The sequence below is a fragment of the Vulpes lagopus genome, chromosome 22 (genome assembly GCF_018345385.1).
Source record: "Vulpes lagopus strain Blue_001 chromosome 22, ASM1834538v1, whole genome shotgun sequence".
NCBI classification, from domain to species: domain Eukaryota; kingdom Metazoa; phylum Chordata; class Mammalia; order Carnivora; family Canidae; genus Vulpes; species Vulpes lagopus.
Genome location: NC_054845.1, coordinates 25,871,420 through 25,888,525, shown reverse-complemented (window position 1 = coordinate 25,888,525; position 17,106 = coordinate 25,871,420). Strand labels below are relative to the sequence as shown.

The window sequence follows — 17,106 nt, the reverse complement described above, 5'->3', positions numbered from 1 at the left end:
GGCCGCCGTGTCTCCGCCCCCTGCCGCTCATTGGTCAGACCGGCTGCGGGTGACAGTGAGTGGCAGGCGCCGGGCCTAGAGCTTCGGGTCCGGACGAACCCAGTGGAGCCGACCGAGCCCCTGGAATCACTCGGGTCACGGTTCCTGAGGTGAAACGCGAGATCGACTCCTGGGATCTCCGGGCCCGGGCCGGGCCTGACGGAGGGCGCCCGCGGGGCCCTAAGCGAGCGCACGGCGGGTAACGGGGGGCAGGGGGCGCCGCGGGAGGGGCGGAGGCGCGCGGCCGGAATGTTTTGATGGCGGGGGCGCGCGGGCGGGGGCGCGCGGGCGTCGGGGCCGCGCGCGAGGTTGTCCGCTGTTGGGAGCCGAGCCCTCGGCCTGGCGCCGGGCGACCCAGGGGCGCGCCGGGCTGGGTCTTGGCTGGGTGTGGGGAGGCAACCCAGCCCACCCGGGCCGTCGGCTGTCGGGCTGGCTCGAGTCTTCCAGCATCCGCAGGCCCCCCGAGCCCGCCCGGCCCGCGGGGCTCCTTGACCCTGGGGCCACACTGCCCCCGTGAGTGGTGAGTGCCCCGAGCGGAGCGCCGTCAGCCCTTCCGACCCCGGGCTCCCACTAACCCAGGGAATCCCACTGGGGCCAGGCCGGGCCGCGTTCCACGGCCCCCGGGGTCTGCACCGGCGGGTGAGTTCCCCGAGCGCCGCCTAGACGCGCCTGGCTGCAGGGACCTACAGACCCCACAGTTGGCCCAGGATCTGGGTCCACACCGGCCCAGTCAGTGTTTCCCGTCCAGGAATTACGCCTGCCTGTTGGGCCTTTGGTGCTAGGGAGCCAGGGGAAGAGGATGAACAGAAAAGTCTTTTCAGAAAAGACTCTTCTTGGGTGTTGGCTTTCGGGGGGCTTTGAGGACCCTGTGAGGCCTAATTTCTGAGAATGAGGTGGGGCGATGGAAAAACAGTCCAGGGTAGCTGTCTGACCTCAGGCCTGTACTGACTCAGTCTTTACAGGTTCAACAAGCCACTTCTTGGGATCCTAGAGTTGGATGAGTGGCCCAGTATAGTACAGACCGGAGGAAGTACACGGAGCCCCCACGCCTCTCCCCCACTGCAGCCTCCCTGCCCCATGCTTGGCCTCCTCTTAGTGGAGGGTGGGTGGGCAGGAGGGCTGGCTTTCTTTTATCCCCACTCCCCACTCTCTGGGGCCTGACACCTTCTCCTCCAGCAGCTGCAGAGCCAGGGCATCAAGGGCTGGAGTGTGGAGCAGACGCTGTCCATGGAGCTGGTAGGGCCATGTGCTTATCTCAAACCTTTGTTTACAGACTGCTTCCAAACTGCTAGTCTCTTGGGAGACCCGGGTTTCTCCAGGAGGGCAGAGGGAAGTCCCCTTATCTCCACTAAATAGAAGGTGAAACAGCACCCCCCCACCACCAGCACCAAAGGGGCAGAGGCTGGCTTCAGACCAGCAGGACCTCAGTAGGCACTCAGTAAAGGCTCTGGGATTGACTGGCTTCCCAGGCCCCAAGCTCTCGGCTCTCCTTTGGTAACTACTCCTCTGCCTCTGAGTGGAAAAGACTGGAAGTAGACACCAAGCCCAGAGATCCTTTCTCACTCTTTCTGGTCTACGAGGCAGGGCAGGAGACAAGCAGCACAAGAGTCTGAACCTGGATCTCTTTGTCCTTACCGTTAGGTGGACAACGTGGACAGGGGGCGGTGGTGATGGCGCAGTTCGACACGGAGTACCAACGCCTCGAGGCCTCCTATAGTGATTCACCCCCTGGGGAGGAGGACCTATTGGTGCACGTCCCTGAGGGGAGTAAATGTGAGTTCTTGGACATGACAGCAGAGCCGGGGCATGGAGAGGAGAGGGTTGGTGGAGGAACATCGAGGGAGCAGGGGGGCTCGTGTTCCTTCAGGGCTCTGACCTCTCTGCTCCTGCGCCCACAGCACCTTGGCACCACATCGAAAACCTTGACCTCTTCTTCTCTCGAATATCCTTTGTGTCTCTGTGTTGGAGCTGTGGGACCGTTAGCCCCTCTCTAAGCTGGGCCCCAGATGCGAAGTTGGGGTGGCTTTGATTCTAATCTCTGGAAGGGAGATGGGAACTCTTCTGAAGGCTGAAAGAGGCTGGGGCAATGGTGATCGTTATAGATAATGATACCTCACGTTTCCCAAGAGCTACGTGCCTTTCACTTTGTGGTGTCAGTTTTTATAAGGAACCTCTCTAAAGAGGATCTTTCTTTTTGACGGGACACTAATAACTATAATAATTAGTATCTTTTGATTTACTCTGTGCCAGCTTTGTGTTAAAATACTTCACGCTCATTATCTCATACCTAATAATACCATGAGACAGGCGCTATTACCTCCAAAGTACCACTGCAGACGAAAGTTGAGGGAGTAACATTGGCCAAAGTCACACAGCTAGAAAGTCCTAGAGCCAGGAGTTAAGTTCAGGTATGTGACTCCCCAAAGTCTGTGTCCCGAATTGCTGTCTCTCTAATCAACCACATTTTTCTTGACAATTCTACGTGTATAATCTACACCAGAAGAATGGCTTCACTTGCATGCTCATCGGGGAGGTCTTTGAGCTCATGTAAGTCTAAGAGGGGACGGTGATGTGGGGAAGCACTGTGTGTCAGCCTTTTCCTCTTCCTGAGCTCAGCCAGCCCTGGCCATTCCTGCCAGTGCGGCTCAGTCCTCTGCTCAAAACCCTGCACACCTAAGAGTTCAGGGACTGGGTGTGGCATCCAAATTCACAATCCTGTTTATTTGTTATCTCTCTTTTAAGGAATTCTTCCTAAATCCTCACTCTTCTCTGAAGAGAGCTCAGACTTGACCATTTCATCAGAGCTCCCGTGGGATGGACAGGGTTCAGTCAGGAGGTCTCAGAGATGCCCGCCACTTAAGAAAAGTGTGTGTTCTGCTTTGGTTATACCTAGGAAGGCAGAGCGCTTTCTCAAAGGAAGAAGCCACAAGACCTTGCCAAAAGGGAAGGGATTGAGAAACCCTCCCTCAATAACTAAAGACTGTAAATCCCTTTCGGGCTTCTAAATACTATCTCAAAAGGAAATCAGGGATTGGGAAGCCAGACCACAATCACAAGATCTTGGAGCGACTCTAGTAAATGGTGGTAGAGATTACCATGCGGTGAGGTGAGGAACGCAGGCTAATTGTGCGATGCCCAAGGCTAGGAGGAAAAAGCAGGAGCTGGTTTGGGCCTAAGAAGGTCCCTGGGGCTGAGCAGTGGAGAGAGCCCATGGGGAGTTTTCCAGCCTCAGCACGTCCCCCGGGGGTTGCTCTCTCACCTCATTCTGCTGCTTCCTCAGACTCTTCTCTCTGCCCCACACTATTTCACTGGTGCCCCTCTGACTCTTGGGCTGTGGCCCCTCTTCCCAATTCCTCAGGCAGTTCCTTTTTGTGGTTGCCTTCACCACCTTCTTGGTCAGCTGTGTGGACTATGACATCCTATTTGCCAACAAGATGGTGAACCATAGTCTTCACCCCACGGAGCCTGTCAAGGTCACTCTGCCAGACGCCTTTTTGCCTGCCCAGGTCTGTAGTGCCAGGTAAGGGCCGCAGGTCAAAGGACACCAGAGCCAGAGTTCCACCAGCAGGTAGGGAATGGAGTGGGGTGTGAGGCAGTAGCGCATCCCCTAGAACACAGACCGAGGCTCAGCCCCGCCATAGCCTTCAGGAGTGTCCTGTCTGCCAAGATTCCTCAAGGGCCACCCCTCCTCCCCTGCTATTTCCCCCACCAGGATTCAGGAAAACGGCTCCCTTATCACCATCCTGGTCATCGCTGGGGTATTCTGGATCCATCGGCTTATCAAGTTCATCTATAACATTTGCTGCTACTGGGAGATCCACTCCTTCTACCTGCATGCTCTGCGTATCCCCATGGTGAGGCTGGGAAGTTGGGCAGCTGGCACCACAGCCTGGGGAAGGGTGGGGCCTCACTGGCAGGTCAAGGAGCATCTGCGTACAGGCTCCAGCGGGCTAATGCGAGGCGAGGAGTCCAGGCTGCAAGCCAGCCTTGCCTAGCGTGTCCCTCCTCCGCCCTGCAGTCCGCTCTTCCGTACTGCACGTGGCAGGAAGTGCAAGCACGGATCGTGCAGACCCAGAAGGAGCACCAGATCTGCATCCACAAGCGTGAACTGACAGAGCTGGACATCTACCACCGCATCCTCCGCTTCCAAAACTACATGGTCGCCCTGGTTAACAAATCCCTCCTGCCTCTGCGCTTCCGCCTGCCGGGCCTTGGGGAGGCCGTCTTCTTCACCCGTGGCCTCAAGTACAACTTCGAGCTGATCCTCTTCTGGGGACCTGGCTCCCTGTTTCTCAACGAATGGAGCCTCAAGGCCGAGTACAAACGCGGGGGGCAACGGCTGGAGCTGGCCCAGCGCCTCAGCAACCGCATCCTGTGGATCGGCATTGCCAACTTCCTGCTGTGCCCCCTCATCCTCATCTGGCAGATCCTCTATGCCTTCTTCAGCTACGCTGAGGTGCTGAAGCGGGAGCCCGGGGCCCTGGGAGCACGTTGCTGGTCACTCTACGGCCGCTGCTACCTCCGCCACTTCAACGAGCTGGAGCACGAGCTGCAGTCCCGCCTCAACCGGGGCTATAAGCCCGCCTCCAAGTACATGAATTGCTTCTTATCACCTCTGCTGACGCTGTTGGCCAAGAATGGCGCCTTCTTCGCCGGCTCCATCCTGGCTGTGCTTATCGCCCTCACCATCTACGACGAAGACGTGTTGGCTGTGGAACACGTCCTCACCACCGTCACACTCCTGGGGGTCACCGTGACCGTGTGCAGGTGGGCTGGGGCAGCAGGCGGGAGCAAGCTGGACCAGCGTCCCTGGGAAAGGCTTGTCTCTCACCATGGCCCCGATCCCCCAGGTCCTTTATCCCGGACCAGCACATGGTGTTCTGCCCCGAGCAGCTGCTCCGCGTGATCCTCGCTCACATCCACTACATGCCTGACCACTGGCAGGGTAATGCCCACCGCTCGCAGACCCGGGACGAGTTTGCCCAGCTCTTCCAGTACAAGGCAGTGAGTGGAGTTGGAGTTAGGGCCTGTTAGAGACTGGCCGATGGCTCGGTGGTGAGGGCTGGGAGCCCTCCTGCTCCCCTCTGACCTCGATCCCCTCCCTTATAGGTGTTTATCTTGGAGGAGTTGCTGAGCCCCATTGTCACACCCCTCATCCTCATCTTTTGCCTGCGCCCACGGGCCCTGGAGATCATAGACTTCTTCCGCAATTTCACCGTGGAGGTTGTAGGGGTTGGAGACACCTGCTCCTTTGCTCAGATGGATGTTCGCCAGCACGGCCATCCCCAGGTACCAGGAGGGTACGGGGGCAGGTGGCCAGAGCTGATGCTGGCAAAAAGACACCCCTCTGAGCCAACAATTTGCAGAAAGGCAGCCCTGCCTCTGGGCAGCCATGCACGAGGGTACACACTGCTTGGTGAATAGGAGCTTCAGCTGGATTTTAGCCTTAAACTTGCACCTTTGGCCAAGTGCCCTTGAGAAAGGCACAAACCAAGCAACTAGCCCAGCGAGCCGACTGCGCCGCCTGGGGTGGGCCTTGGGGCTGCAGACGAGAGACAGACAGCAGCGCATTGCTGTCTCGGTCCTCCAGGGGCAGGGCCTCCCTGCTGGCAGGAAAGGTACAACAAGCGTTTCTGTCAGAGGACGGTCCTGCTCACTGGAGCCTCCCTTGTGCAGTGGCTGTCCGGCGGGCAGACGGAAGCCTCAGTGTACCAGCAAGCTGAGGACGGGAAGACAGAGCTGTCACTCATGCACTTTGCCATCACCAACCCCGGCTGGCAGCCACCCCGTGAGAGCACAGCCTTCCTCGGCTTCCTCAAGGAGCAGGTTCAGCGGGACGGAGCAGCCGCTGGCCTCGCCCAAGGGGGGCTGCTCCCTGAAAATGCCCTCTTTACGTCCATCCAGTCCTTACAGTCTGAGTCTGAGGTGTGTCCTTGGGGACTAGGAGGTGACGGGCAGAGTGTGAGCTGAGGGCCAGGCCTGGGGTGGAAGGGCCTTGCTACCTGGTTGGTTTCCTTCTGTCAGTTCAGTCTGTGTCCTTGGGTGCTGACACCCAGGGCCTTGTGGCCTCCCTGCTGCCCTGGGAATTCAGCTCACCCCTTTTTCACAGCCACTGAGCCTGATTGCAAACGTGGTAGCTGGCTCCTCGTGCCGTGGCCCCCCACTGCCCAGAGACCTGCAGGGTTCCAGGCACAGGGCCGAAGTCGCCTCTGCCCTGCGCTCCTTCTCCCCTCTGCACCCCGGTCAGGTTCCCGCAGGCCGAGCTCCTAGCACCATGACAGGCTCTGGGTGAGTAGAGATGGGCCTCGGTGGAAGGGCGTGGCAATTCCAACCCCCCCCCCCCCCCCGCCCCAGTAACTTTGGGGCTCTTAGAAATGTTGACGGCTGCGGTCTGTCTGTGCTGGGAGGGACAGGGTGGATGCCAGGACAGCCAGCTCCGGGAGCAGCGTGTGGGAAGGACAGCTGCAGAGCCTGGTGCTGTCGGAGTACGCATCCACCGAGATGAGCCTGCACGCCCTCTATATGCACCAGGTGAGTGGGCAGCAAGGGGCAGAGCCACAGAGTCAAGCTGGCCACTGACAAATAGAATAGAGGGTTCTAGGCGAGGAAAAGCAAGACATGGGTCTGGAACCCTTGTCTGTTATTCACCTACTCTAAGCTCCATTCCTGCAGATACCCTTTTGCCATCCGTTTTTAGGCAAGCTTATTGTCATCCGGGGCCTTGCTTGACACATTTGCTATTTCCCTTGCCAAGAATCCACTTCCCTGAGATATGCTTATGGCTCCCTCCTTTAATCACCTGTCTGTTCTTAACTGTTCCTTGAGACGGTCTCTGGCCACCCTGACCAAAAGAGTCTCCCTTGGCCACCCCCGACTCTCCCTGCTTTTATTTTTCTCTGTAGCATTTATCTGATCTATTGCATTTTTCCTTTTTTATTTTATTGTCTCTGTTCCCCCCACCACCACCTCCGCCTCCAGCATACAAGCCATACAAGGGCTGAGATTTTTTTCTGTTGTTCAGTGCTATCTTCCTGGCACCTTGAAAGAGTGCCTGGCACTTAGGTGTACCACCAACTTGTTCTTGAGAAATGACTAGGCAAAATGAGTGCCATCACAACTTATGCAACAGGTTCGTTCCAGGGATCTGCTGAGAGTTTAACCTATAAGATGTCGTATGTGTCTTACACACTGTTAACATGATAGTTACTCTGGGTCAGTGATTCTGGGCGCGGTGCCAGAAATGGGAACATTTGGAACAGCGTAGTGGGGGCAGCTGTTTCAGATATCCTAGCCTTAACTAATGAGTGTCACCCTCCACTCCCCACACTTCTCAGCTCCATAAACAGCAAGCCCAGGCCGAGCCTGAGCGGCATGTGTGGCATCGCCGGGAGAGCGATGAGAGTGGGGAGAGCGCCCCTGAAGAGGGGGGAGAGGGCTCCCGGGCCTCCCAACCTATCCCCCGCTCTGCCAGCTATCCCTGTGCTGCACCCCGGCCTGGAGCACCCGAGACCACCGCCCTGCAGGGGGGCTTCCAGAGGCGCTATGGGGGTATCACAGGTATCCAACGGGGGGTACAGCAGGGTACAGTGGCTCTTTGGGGGGGCCTCTTGGGGAGGAAAGAAGTCAGAGGGATCAAGCCCAAAGAAACTAACCCTTACCCCCACCCCGAACAGCCCCAAAACCTTGCTCCACATTTCTATTTGTGTTTGTTCTAAGACCATGTTCACTTGTGTCTCTAGATCCTGGCACGGTACCCCGGGCTCCCTCTCACTTCTCCCGGCTGCCCCTTGGAGGGTGGGCTGAAGATGGGCAGTCAGCATCAAGGCACCCAGAGCCGGTGCCCGAGGAGGGCTCAGAGGATGAGCTTCCCCCTCAGGTGCACAAGGTAAGGGCCCCAGGACCGGAGAACAGCTACCAGAGGTAGTAACTTCCAGGCTGAGATCAAAGTCTCCTGTGAAAGAAGGCAGGCCTCTCGTATGGAGGTACTGTCCCTTCCCCTCCAAAATACACTCCCCTTTTTTGCCTCCCCTACTCTGGAATCCAGGGCTTAATTTTCCCCTTCACTTTCCTCCCCTGGAATCAAGCTTTCCCCTTCATTTATCTCCAAGGTTTTTGTGTGTGTGTGTGTGTGTTTTGTTTTTTTGCAGGAAGGTGGTAAGCAGATAGCTGAAGATGGTCTCCACTATTGACCCTTTTCTCTCTACAGGTATAGACAAGGCTGAGGAGGGTCCCTATGTCCCAGGATGGAGGCCACGGTTGCCCTGCCATCCCATCTGCCCGCCATGGAGGGCTCCTCTGACTGTTGCCTGGCTCCACGTGTGTGGTGTTTGTGTGTCTGTGCCTGGCCAAGGGAGGTGCCAACGCTGGGCTTGCCGCAGCCCCAGGAGAGAAATTGGGGGCCCAGGAACCAAGGCACACAGGACTCTAGCCTCATCCCCAGGACCCCCCTTGGCTCAGAGTGTGGTGCTAGAAACTGGTCCCCGGTCCAGCCCCAGTACTGCCACCTTTGCACCCACCCCTGCAAGTCTCCAGAGGACTGCCCACCACAGAAGCTGCCAAGCAGGGAGAACCTGTGCCAACTGTGGAGTGGGGAGGTTGGGCCCGGACCCTCAACCTCTGCAGCCTCCCTCCCCCACCCCGAACAGATGAGTAGCTCAGGCTGTGGCCCTTACCTCACCCCCAGTTCTCTCCCAGTGCTACAGCCTGCTCACCTCTCCTGCTTCCTGCACATGACAGGCATGTATGCCGCTTACTCCTGTTCTGTTCGCTTGCTCCCGTTCTGTTCAGCTTTTGCTTCGCACTGGTGTGGAGACCCTAGCTCCCAGCTCCTCTCATGCTACCTTTTGACACTACGAAGGAAGGTTTCTAAAAGGCAGGAGCAGGATGGAAGTTCTTTGCTGCCCTCTCCAAGTTTGAAGCAGGGCCCCTGAGAGACTGAGGCCGTCCTGGCCTCCATTGCTGCTTATTGTACCCCTTAACCGCCTGCACAAAGGACGGACTGGGCTGGTTGTGCCCTCGGCTGTCTACCTCCCAGCAAGAGAGCTCTGGGCTGCCTCCCGCTGTTCCCCCGGGGCTGGAGGGGCGGCCGGAGGCCTGCGCCCGCGGCTGAGCTGCCGCACTGCATGCTGGGACCCAGCTCCTACTCCGCCCCACCCCTCGCCCGCCCGGTCCGCTGCGGTGTGGAACGCGGCGCTGCCCGGGCTCACAGCGGAAGGCGTAGGAACTGTGTACAGCTTGAGAACCCTTAATAAAAAAGGGACTTTGACCGGGCTTGTTGTGTCGCGCGGCTGGCATCCCGGGAAGGAGCGGAGTGGGGTGGGGGCCCGGCCGGGCGGTGGGAAGGTGGGCCTACGCCGGCACTCGGATAAGCCGGGCGGGCCAGCGAGCGGGGCCAGCGGCCGGGACCACCTCCCAGCGCCGGCGCCGCGGAGGTCAAGGTCTCGGGTCGGACGTGCGGTCAGATTTCGCGCTCTGAGCACGTGACCGGGCCGGCCCCGCCCCTGTATTTTGCCTTTTCCGCGTGCACGCTCTCCCCGCGCCCCGCCCCCTCGGCGAGGCTGGCCAATGGGGGCCCCCGGTAGGGGCTGGGGCCGCCCTGTGGGCGGGGCTGCCGCGCCGGCGCCGCGCCGGCCGCACGCTCCACATTCCTTGGGCCCGGACGCGGCCGGAGGGTCCCGGGCGGCGAGCGGGGGGCGGACGGACGCGCGAGGAGGCCGTGCGTGCCCTGCGTGAGTGCGCGGCGGCGGCGCGTGCGCGGAGCGGGGAGCGTGGGCGGGCCCACGTGTGCCCCTGCGCCAGGCCCCCGCGGCTCGGCGCCCCTCGGGTCCATGACCCGAGACCCCGCGGCCTCCGCGCCCCGCCCCGAGCCGCGGGTCCGGGTTCCCGCCCCCGCAGCCCCCGCGGTGCCCGCAGCCCCGGCCGGCGGCCACGCATCGCCATGGTGACTGTGGGCAACTACTGCGAGGCCGAGGGGCCCGCGGGGCCGGCCTGGGTGAAGGGTGGCCTGAGCCCCTGCTTCTTCTTCACGCTCGTGCCCTCCGTACTCATGGGCCTGGGGGCTCTGGCCTTGGTGCTGGCACTTCCCTGCAAGCGTCGCGAGCGGCCCACTGGCGCCCACGAGCGCTCTTGGACCGCCGGCCCTCTTGTCGCTCCCTACGTGCTGCAGTTGCTTCTGGCCACGCTTCAGGTGGCGCTGCCCCTGGCCAGCCTGGTCGGCCGGGTGGGCACTGCCGGGGGCGCCCCGCTGCCAGGCTACCTACTGCTGGCTTCCATCCTGGGGACTCTGGCCAGCGCCTGTGGCCTGGGGCTGCTCGTCGTGGAGCATAACCAGGCCTGGCAGAAACTAGCAATGGGCATCTGGATCGAGTTCAGGCACAGCGCGGGTCTCCTGCTCCTCTGGACTGTGGCGTTTACAGCTGAGAACTTGGCCCTCGTGTCTTGGAACAGCCCACAGTGGTGGTGGGCAAGGGCAGACTTGGGCCAGCAGGTAAGGGACCTCCTGGGGACAGGAGAGTCATGAGGGGCAAGGGCTGGTTAGAAGGATGGTGTGTCTGGCCACACTGGCTCCATACTTTGGGATGCCTTTAAGGAGGTGAAGGGGGAGGCCTGCCTGGCCTGGTTGCTGATAGCCAGCTGGTGGGGTGTGTCTGTGCTGAGTCACTCTAAACTTTTTCAAAGCCTTCTTGATGCTGGGGCCCTGACCTGGGTGTGTGCCCTACCCCAGATCCCAGCCCTGTTGTAAGCGGTAACAATGGCATTTTGGCCTTCTTTGATGCTCTCCCTACACGTTTTATCCTAGGTTCAGTTTAGCCTCTGGGTGCTGCGATATGTGGTTTCTGGAGGGCTTTTTATCCTGGGACTCTGGGCCCCTGGACTTCGTCCCCAGTCCTATGCCCTGAAGGTTAATGAAGAGGATCAAGATGTAGAGAGGAGCGAGGTATATACATGAACTTCTGAACCACAGGGTCTGTCTGAATTTCATTGCCTGTCTTCATTCACATTTTCTCACCGTAGTACTTCTTTCCCAAATCTCAGTTTGTGCCCTGTAAGCCTTTCTGACCTCATCAGGGGATCATTTGTGAGTCTGAGATCACTGGGAGCTGTAATCCCATACGTTTTCCCTAGAGGAGTTCGACTAGGGCACTTCTGTTCAATTTCTGAGCTCCCCTCCTCTGTGTTGCACCATCCTAGGTTCAGACAACAGAGGCACCCCCAAGATCTACCTGGCGAGACCTTGGCAGGAAGCTCCGCCTGCTGAGTGGCTACCTGTGGCCTCGAGGGAGTCCAGTTCTGCAGCTTGTCGTGCTCATCTGCCTGGGGCTCATGGGGTTGGAACGGGGACTGAATGTGTTGGTCCCCATATTCTATAGGAACATAGGTGAGGGAGAAGGGGTGCCAGCTCAGCTCTGTGGTCCTTCATTGGCTGGATGAGGAGTAGGGACCCTAACTTAAGGGAGGTGGGACAGCATTAGGAACTGGATGATCAGAAAGAGGCTGTGGCTGGTGCCTGGAGTAGTTTCTCCTGAAGAATCCCTGGGGCCAAAAGTGGGCTCTGACTTATTTTCTCTGTAGTGAACTCACTGACCGAGAAGGCACCTTGGAACTCTCTGGCCTGGATTGTTACCACCTATGTTGCCCTCAAGTTCCTCCAGGGGGGTGGCACTGGCAGTACAGGTATGATAGGACTCTGCTGTCACCCTGGTTGGCGTTGGGCTCTCCTCCACTTCCCCCCAAGCATCCCTCCCCTGGCCCCTTGGTGATCTCAGACCTTTCATGTCTTGGTACTGGGCTGATATCATCTGGCCCCTAAGTTCTACTGAGGTCCACCCTGGCTTCCCCTAGGCTTTGTGAGCAACCTGCGCACGTTCCTGTGGATCCGGGTACAGCAGTTCACATCACGGCAGGTGGAGCTGCGCCTCTTCTCCCACCTGCACGAGCTCTCTCTGCGCTGGCACCTGGGGCGCCGCACAGGGGAGGTGCTGCGGATCGTGGACCGGGGCACATCCAGTGTCACAGGGCTGCTCAGGTGCCAGGCCAGTGGAAATGGAGTGTGGGAGGGTGGAGCTGGAGAAACAAGAATGAAGGGGCTGGCAGGAAACAGCACCCTGCTTCAGCTACCTCTTTATTCTTTTTTCTAATCCTTTTATTTTATTTTTTTAATCCTTTTTTTTTTTTGAGAGTAACATATATGTGCTTTCATGATAAGACGAATAAAATGGAAGAAGTACTTCATAAATTCGACTCCTTTCTCCAGAGGTTCCCACTCCATCTAGGATGTTGAGTTCTGCTCTTGGCATTTTTACATACGTTATGCGTGCAGACTCACAGCACTAATATGTTATTGGGCAGGGTTTTCCTAAAACACATGAGATCATGACATAGGTATTGTTCTGGAAGTGCCTTATTAACAAAATATTATGGAGATCTATTCTTTATCCTCCGTGAAGATCCTCCTCGTTCATTATAATTGACCCAGAGCATTCTGTACTTGGGGCATGCTACAATTTATTTGGCCATCCACCTCTTGAGGGGGCATTTAGCTTGATTCTAGTCTCTCGTCACTGAAAAACAAAATACCACATGAGACTCTTGGGGGCAGAGTTTCTGGCTCCAAGCCCCTAAACTGTCCTTTGTTGCTTGATTTGCATTCCTAGCTACCTGGTGTTCAACATCATCCCCACACTTGCTGACATCACCATTGGCATCATCTACTTCAGCATGTTCTTCAATGCCTGGTTTGGCCTCATTGTGTTCCTGTGCATGAGTCTTTACCTCAGTGAGTGCTGCTTGGTGGGAGTGTCTTCCTGAATTGTGGTAGGGACTGCCTTGGGTATGAGCCCTGCCCCTACTCAGTGGCCCAGCTAGGAGAGGCTGTCCATTGGTGGACTTGAATAAGCTCCTGCTGCTCCCCAACATGATGGCTTGGCCTCCTCCTCTACCAGGGAAGCCTTAGCTGAACCTGGATAGAGGGCCAGGGAAGGGCATCCTGGTCACATTGGGGGCCTGCTGTGGGGTGCACATCAAAGAGAAACCTCATTTTCTGTAACCAGATGCAGCTCGCCTTCGTTTGGTCGCCAACAGCATTTTCACACACAGGGCTTGGTGCAGGCTGCAAAGATATCTTGGGCACAGCCCCTTCCCTCAGGGAGCTTAGGGCTCTTTCCCTTTGGGATCTAGGTCCCTGGTCTGTAGCTCAGGGTTCATGTGTATGTGTTAGGTAGCAGACCTCCCTCTGTGGTCTCTGGTGTTGGGAGTGATGTCTTGATCTCTTCTTCTCCTTCTTCCCCAACCTATTACTCTGTAGTCATGACCATTGTGGTCACTGAATGGAGAACGAAGTTTCGACGTGCTATGAACACACAGGAGAATGCTACCCGGGCACGAGCTGTGGACTCTTTGCTAAACTTCGAGACGGTAGTGAAGGCCTTGGTGGCAGTAGTGTGAGACACAGGGATGTGGAGCAGTGGGGCCACCAGGAAGCTGGGGGTGGGGGTGCTGTTTAAAATGAGGAAGGCAGGGCACCTGGCTGGCTCAGTTGGAAGAGTGTGCAACTCCTGATCTCAGGATTGTGAGCTGGAGCCCCAGGTTGGGTGTAGAGACGACTTAAATAAAAATAAGACTTAAAAAAAATAGATAAAAATACGATGAGGAAGGAGGCATTGGGAAGGCTGGAGGAAATGATGCAGGCATTCATGCTGCAACCGTGTCTTAACACTGGTGATTTGACTTGGCCAGGTGAAGTATTACAATGCGGAAGGTTACGAAGTGAACCGCTATCGAGAGGCCATCACCAAATATCAGGTGAGGATGCTGGTTTGATGCCTGTTGAGAGCAGTGGCCTAGCTTTGTGGAATTGCCAGGGCCAAGAGGAGTATGGTTTGGGCTGAAAAATCAAGGTTGAAGATACCTGGGTCCAGTTTGGATTTGGTGAGACTGTATACATGACATTCCACTTACACCCCCTTATTATTATTGCCCTAGGATTTGGAGTGGAAGTCAAGTGCTTCACTGGTTTTACTAAATCAGACCCAGAACCTGGTGATTGGACTTGGGCTCCTTGCTGGCTCCCTGCTTTGTGCATACTTTGTCAGCGAGCAGAAGCTACAGGTGAAGAAATGGTGCTGGGGACTGAAGAGGGGCCCGAGGCCTACATCCAGGCCCCCAGGTGTCTGGGTGGGAAGTGGGCAGGGGGACAGCCTGTTGGTGGCTGGTGACTCCGTATTCCTCGTTGGATTTCCACAGGTCGGGGACTTCGTGCTGTTTGGCACCTACATCATCCAGCTGTACATGCCCCTCAACTGGTTTGGCACCTACTACAGGTAACCTGATCTCTGCCCCTCACCTGTCCGGGATGCACGGTTATTTCCCCAGCTCCTCAGAGGAGCCCCAGCCAGCACTGTTCTTGCAGGATGATCCAGACAAACTTCATTGACATGGAGAACATGTTTGATCTGCTGAAAGAGAAGCCAGAAGTAAGTGAAGTGAGGGGAGTTGGGGGCAGGGTGGGAAGCGGCAGTCTGCGAGGTTGCTCCTGGTGTCTGGAGAACCCCAGACCTATGATGGCAGCAACCATGGGTGGTACTCTCCTAGGTAAAGGACCTCCCTGGAGCAGGGCCCCTGCGCTTCCAGAGGGGCCAGATTGAGTTTGAGAACGTGCACTTCAGCTATGCGAATGGGTAAGGCCCCGCTTTTGACACCTCACAGCGCCCTTTTGCATCATCCACATATACATGGATAAGTATGTATCCCCACAAGTATCCCCACACCCCATCCCTGCCTTTCCACCCACCACTGCCTAGGAAGAGAGCTTGAGCAGGGGAGGAGCAGGGCCCAGTAGCAGCTCTCCCGATAGAAGGAGTCACTGGGAGCGCAGCAAGCCTGCTGACCGTGCTCACCCTTCCTTCCAGGCGGGAAACCCTGCAGGATGTGTCCTTCACCGTCATGCCTGGACAGACAGTGGCCCTGGTGAGAGAAGACCCAGGCACTCGGCCCCGACTCCTTGAGTTTCCCTAGCCCAGTATTCATGGAAGTTTGTGACTGAGGCTGTGGAGTCAGAATCCCGTCACGACAGGCCACAGGATTGAATGTAGCAGCCTCCTTGGACGTTGGTGGCTTTTTGGAGAGCAAGCCTTAAAAGCCAGCAGGCCTGAAAGTGTTCTCCCTTTGTTTCCAATGCAACAGGTGGGCCCATCTGGAGCGGGGAAGAGCACAGTATTGCGCCTGCTGTTTCGCTTCTATGACATCAGCTCTGGCTGCATCCGGATAGATGGGCAGGACATCTCTCAGGTGCGGTTGCTTGGGAGAAGATTGTAATTTAGGGGCCCGTGTGTGAAAGAATGGCAGTTTGTGAAGTGCTGGCTACTCTCCAGGGAGAGGAGATGTCACCCCTGCAAAAAGCTGCAGCAGGAGACCTCAGCCTTCCTGGCACCATGTAACGTACCCAAGTAAAGTAGTCATGAGCATAAAAAGCATCTTTTCTCTTTATAGGTGGGGAAAAAGACTTAGGGAGGTCGAGTGATTTGCCCTCAACAGCTAGGATTTGGGATGGTGGTGACAGGGTTCCTGTACTCATCCCTTGTGCTTCCCCCTCCAGCTCGTCCTACCTCCCAGGCTTGGGGGTGGGGTGGGGCAGTCTCACAGCCTGAGCATATGGTCTTCTGGCCCCAGGTGACCCAGATCTCCCTCCGGTCTCACATTGGAGTCGTGCCCCAAGACACCGTCCTCTTCAATGACACCATCGCCAACAATATCCGCTACGGCTGCATTACAGCCGGGGACGAGGAGGTGATGGCTGCTGCTCAGGCTGCAGGCATCCATGAGGCCATTATGAATTTCCCTGAAGGTGAGCCTCCCGGGAGAGAGAGTCCCTCCCCTGCCTGGTTTAATCCCATTGTTCCCTCCGAGCTCTGTTCCATCCATTCCTGCTCATGTGGTCACGGAAACCCCATGTATTGCGTGTGACTTGAGAGAGGTGGGCAATATTCACAGGTTATGAGACGCAGGTGGGCGAGCGGGGACTGAAGTTGAGTGGTGGGGAGAAGCAGCGTGTCGCCATTGCTCGCACCATTCTCAAGGCTCCAGACATCATTCTGTTGGATGAGGTGAGGGCCCTGGGCAGCCTGCTCCCCTCTTCCTCCCTTGCCCACTCCCGGGCCATTCCTACTGGATGGCTTTCCATTGCGGAGAGATACTGTGAGTCCCTGCTTCATAAAAACACCTTAGGGTTCTCAAATACAGAGAAGGTTCTTTTGATTTCTGAGGTCTCAGCTAGCAGCTTGTATCCTCCTTCTACTTGGATTTTGGGTGGTGGGGGCAGGTTTACCCAGATCCTCTCTGTAGGCAACATCAGCACTGGATACGTCAAACGAGAGGGCCATCCAGGCTTCTCTGGCCAAAGTCTGTGCCAACCGCACCACCATCGTAGTAGCCCACAGGTACAGGACTGGGCTGTGGGCAGCGGGGGGGCCCGCTTGTGTTGTGTGGTGCGTAACTCAGCTCTGATCTCTCAGGCTCTCAACCGTGGTTGATGCTGACCAGATCCTTGTCTTTAAGGACGGCTGGATCGTGGAGAGAGGACGGTAAGGAACACAGCTGGATGAACACGGCAGGGTCTCCAAATTGGGGGCCTGAGAGAAAGGAAATCCCAGGGGTTTCTGAAAGGGCTTTCCCTTGAGGATCCCTCTCACCTCTGTGGGCTGGCGGTGAGCACTCTTGGGGTGAACTGGGGAGTCGGGACTCACACTTTCCTCCTTGCCCCAGGCACGAGGCTCTGTTGTCCCGAGGTGGCATGTATGCTGACATGTGGCAGCTGCAGCAGCGGGGACAGGAAGAAGTCTCTGAAGACACCAAACCCCTGGACTGAGACATGGTGACCAAGGCTGTGGCCACGTCCCTCCCAAGGGATAATTCAGTAGGGAAGAAGATGTAGCCCTTTTCCTGGTATATTTCAAGCCAGTGTTGGGGTATGGTGCTAGCTATAGGAGGGAAAAGAACCTTCCAGAGAAGCACTTTTTGGGGGAAATAAAAAAGTGTGGATTGTGCTCGGATCCTTGTGACTGGTGTGGGGTA

The 17,106-nt window shown here is 57.2% G+C and overlaps 2 protein-coding genes across 7 annotated transcripts; both read left to right on the top strand.

Moving 5' to 3' along the window:
• The first annotated feature begins 49 nt into the window (after positions 1-49).
• ATG9A (autophagy related 9A) lies at positions 50-9,309 on the top strand. Of its 6 annotated transcripts, none has more exons than XM_041737309.1 (16): positions 50-238; positions 1,219-1,275; positions 1,681-1,812; positions 1,938-1,981; positions 2,522-2,586; positions 3,398-3,559; positions 3,752-3,893; positions 4,058-4,806; positions 4,890-5,043; positions 5,149-5,328; positions 5,716-5,964; positions 6,149-6,327; positions 6,453-6,570; positions 7,374-7,596; positions 7,779-7,924; positions 8,246-9,309. In XM_041737309.1, exons 3-16 carry the CDS (start codon positions 1,710-1,712, stop codon positions 8,249-8,251), a joined length of 2,520 nt encoding a protein of 839 aa, XP_041593243.1. In that variant the 5' UTR covers positions 50-238; positions 1,219-1,275; positions 1,681-1,709; the 3' UTR covers positions 8,252-9,309. The 6 variants fall into 6 exon arrangements, with proteins under 6 accessions (XP_041593243.1, XP_041593242.1, XP_041593246.1 ...); XM_041737308.1 differs by having other exon boundaries at positions 1,216-1,275; XM_041737311.1 differs by lacking the exon at positions 50-238 and adding an exon at positions 245-559.
• A 362-nt stretch (positions 9,310-9,671) lies between these two features.
• On the top strand, positions 9,672-17,084 carry ABCB6 (ATP binding cassette subfamily B member 6 (Langereis blood group)). Its single transcript, XM_041737609.1, has 19 exons — positions 9,672-10,525; positions 10,838-10,975; positions 11,230-11,416; positions 11,611-11,712; positions 11,881-12,064; positions 12,693-12,814; positions 13,343-13,452; positions 13,774-13,839; positions 14,020-14,145; positions 14,281-14,357; positions 14,447-14,510; positions 14,629-14,714; positions 14,946-15,003; positions 15,220-15,324; positions 15,706-15,880; positions 16,027-16,139; positions 16,378-16,472; positions 16,548-16,616; positions 16,798-17,084. Exons 1-19 carry the CDS (start codon positions 9,977-9,979, stop codon positions 16,898-16,900), a joined length of 2,529 nt encoding a protein of 842 aa, XP_041593543.1. The 5' UTR covers positions 9,672-9,976; the 3' UTR covers positions 16,901-17,084.
• The last annotated feature ends 22 nt before the right edge of the window (positions 17,085-17,106 follow it).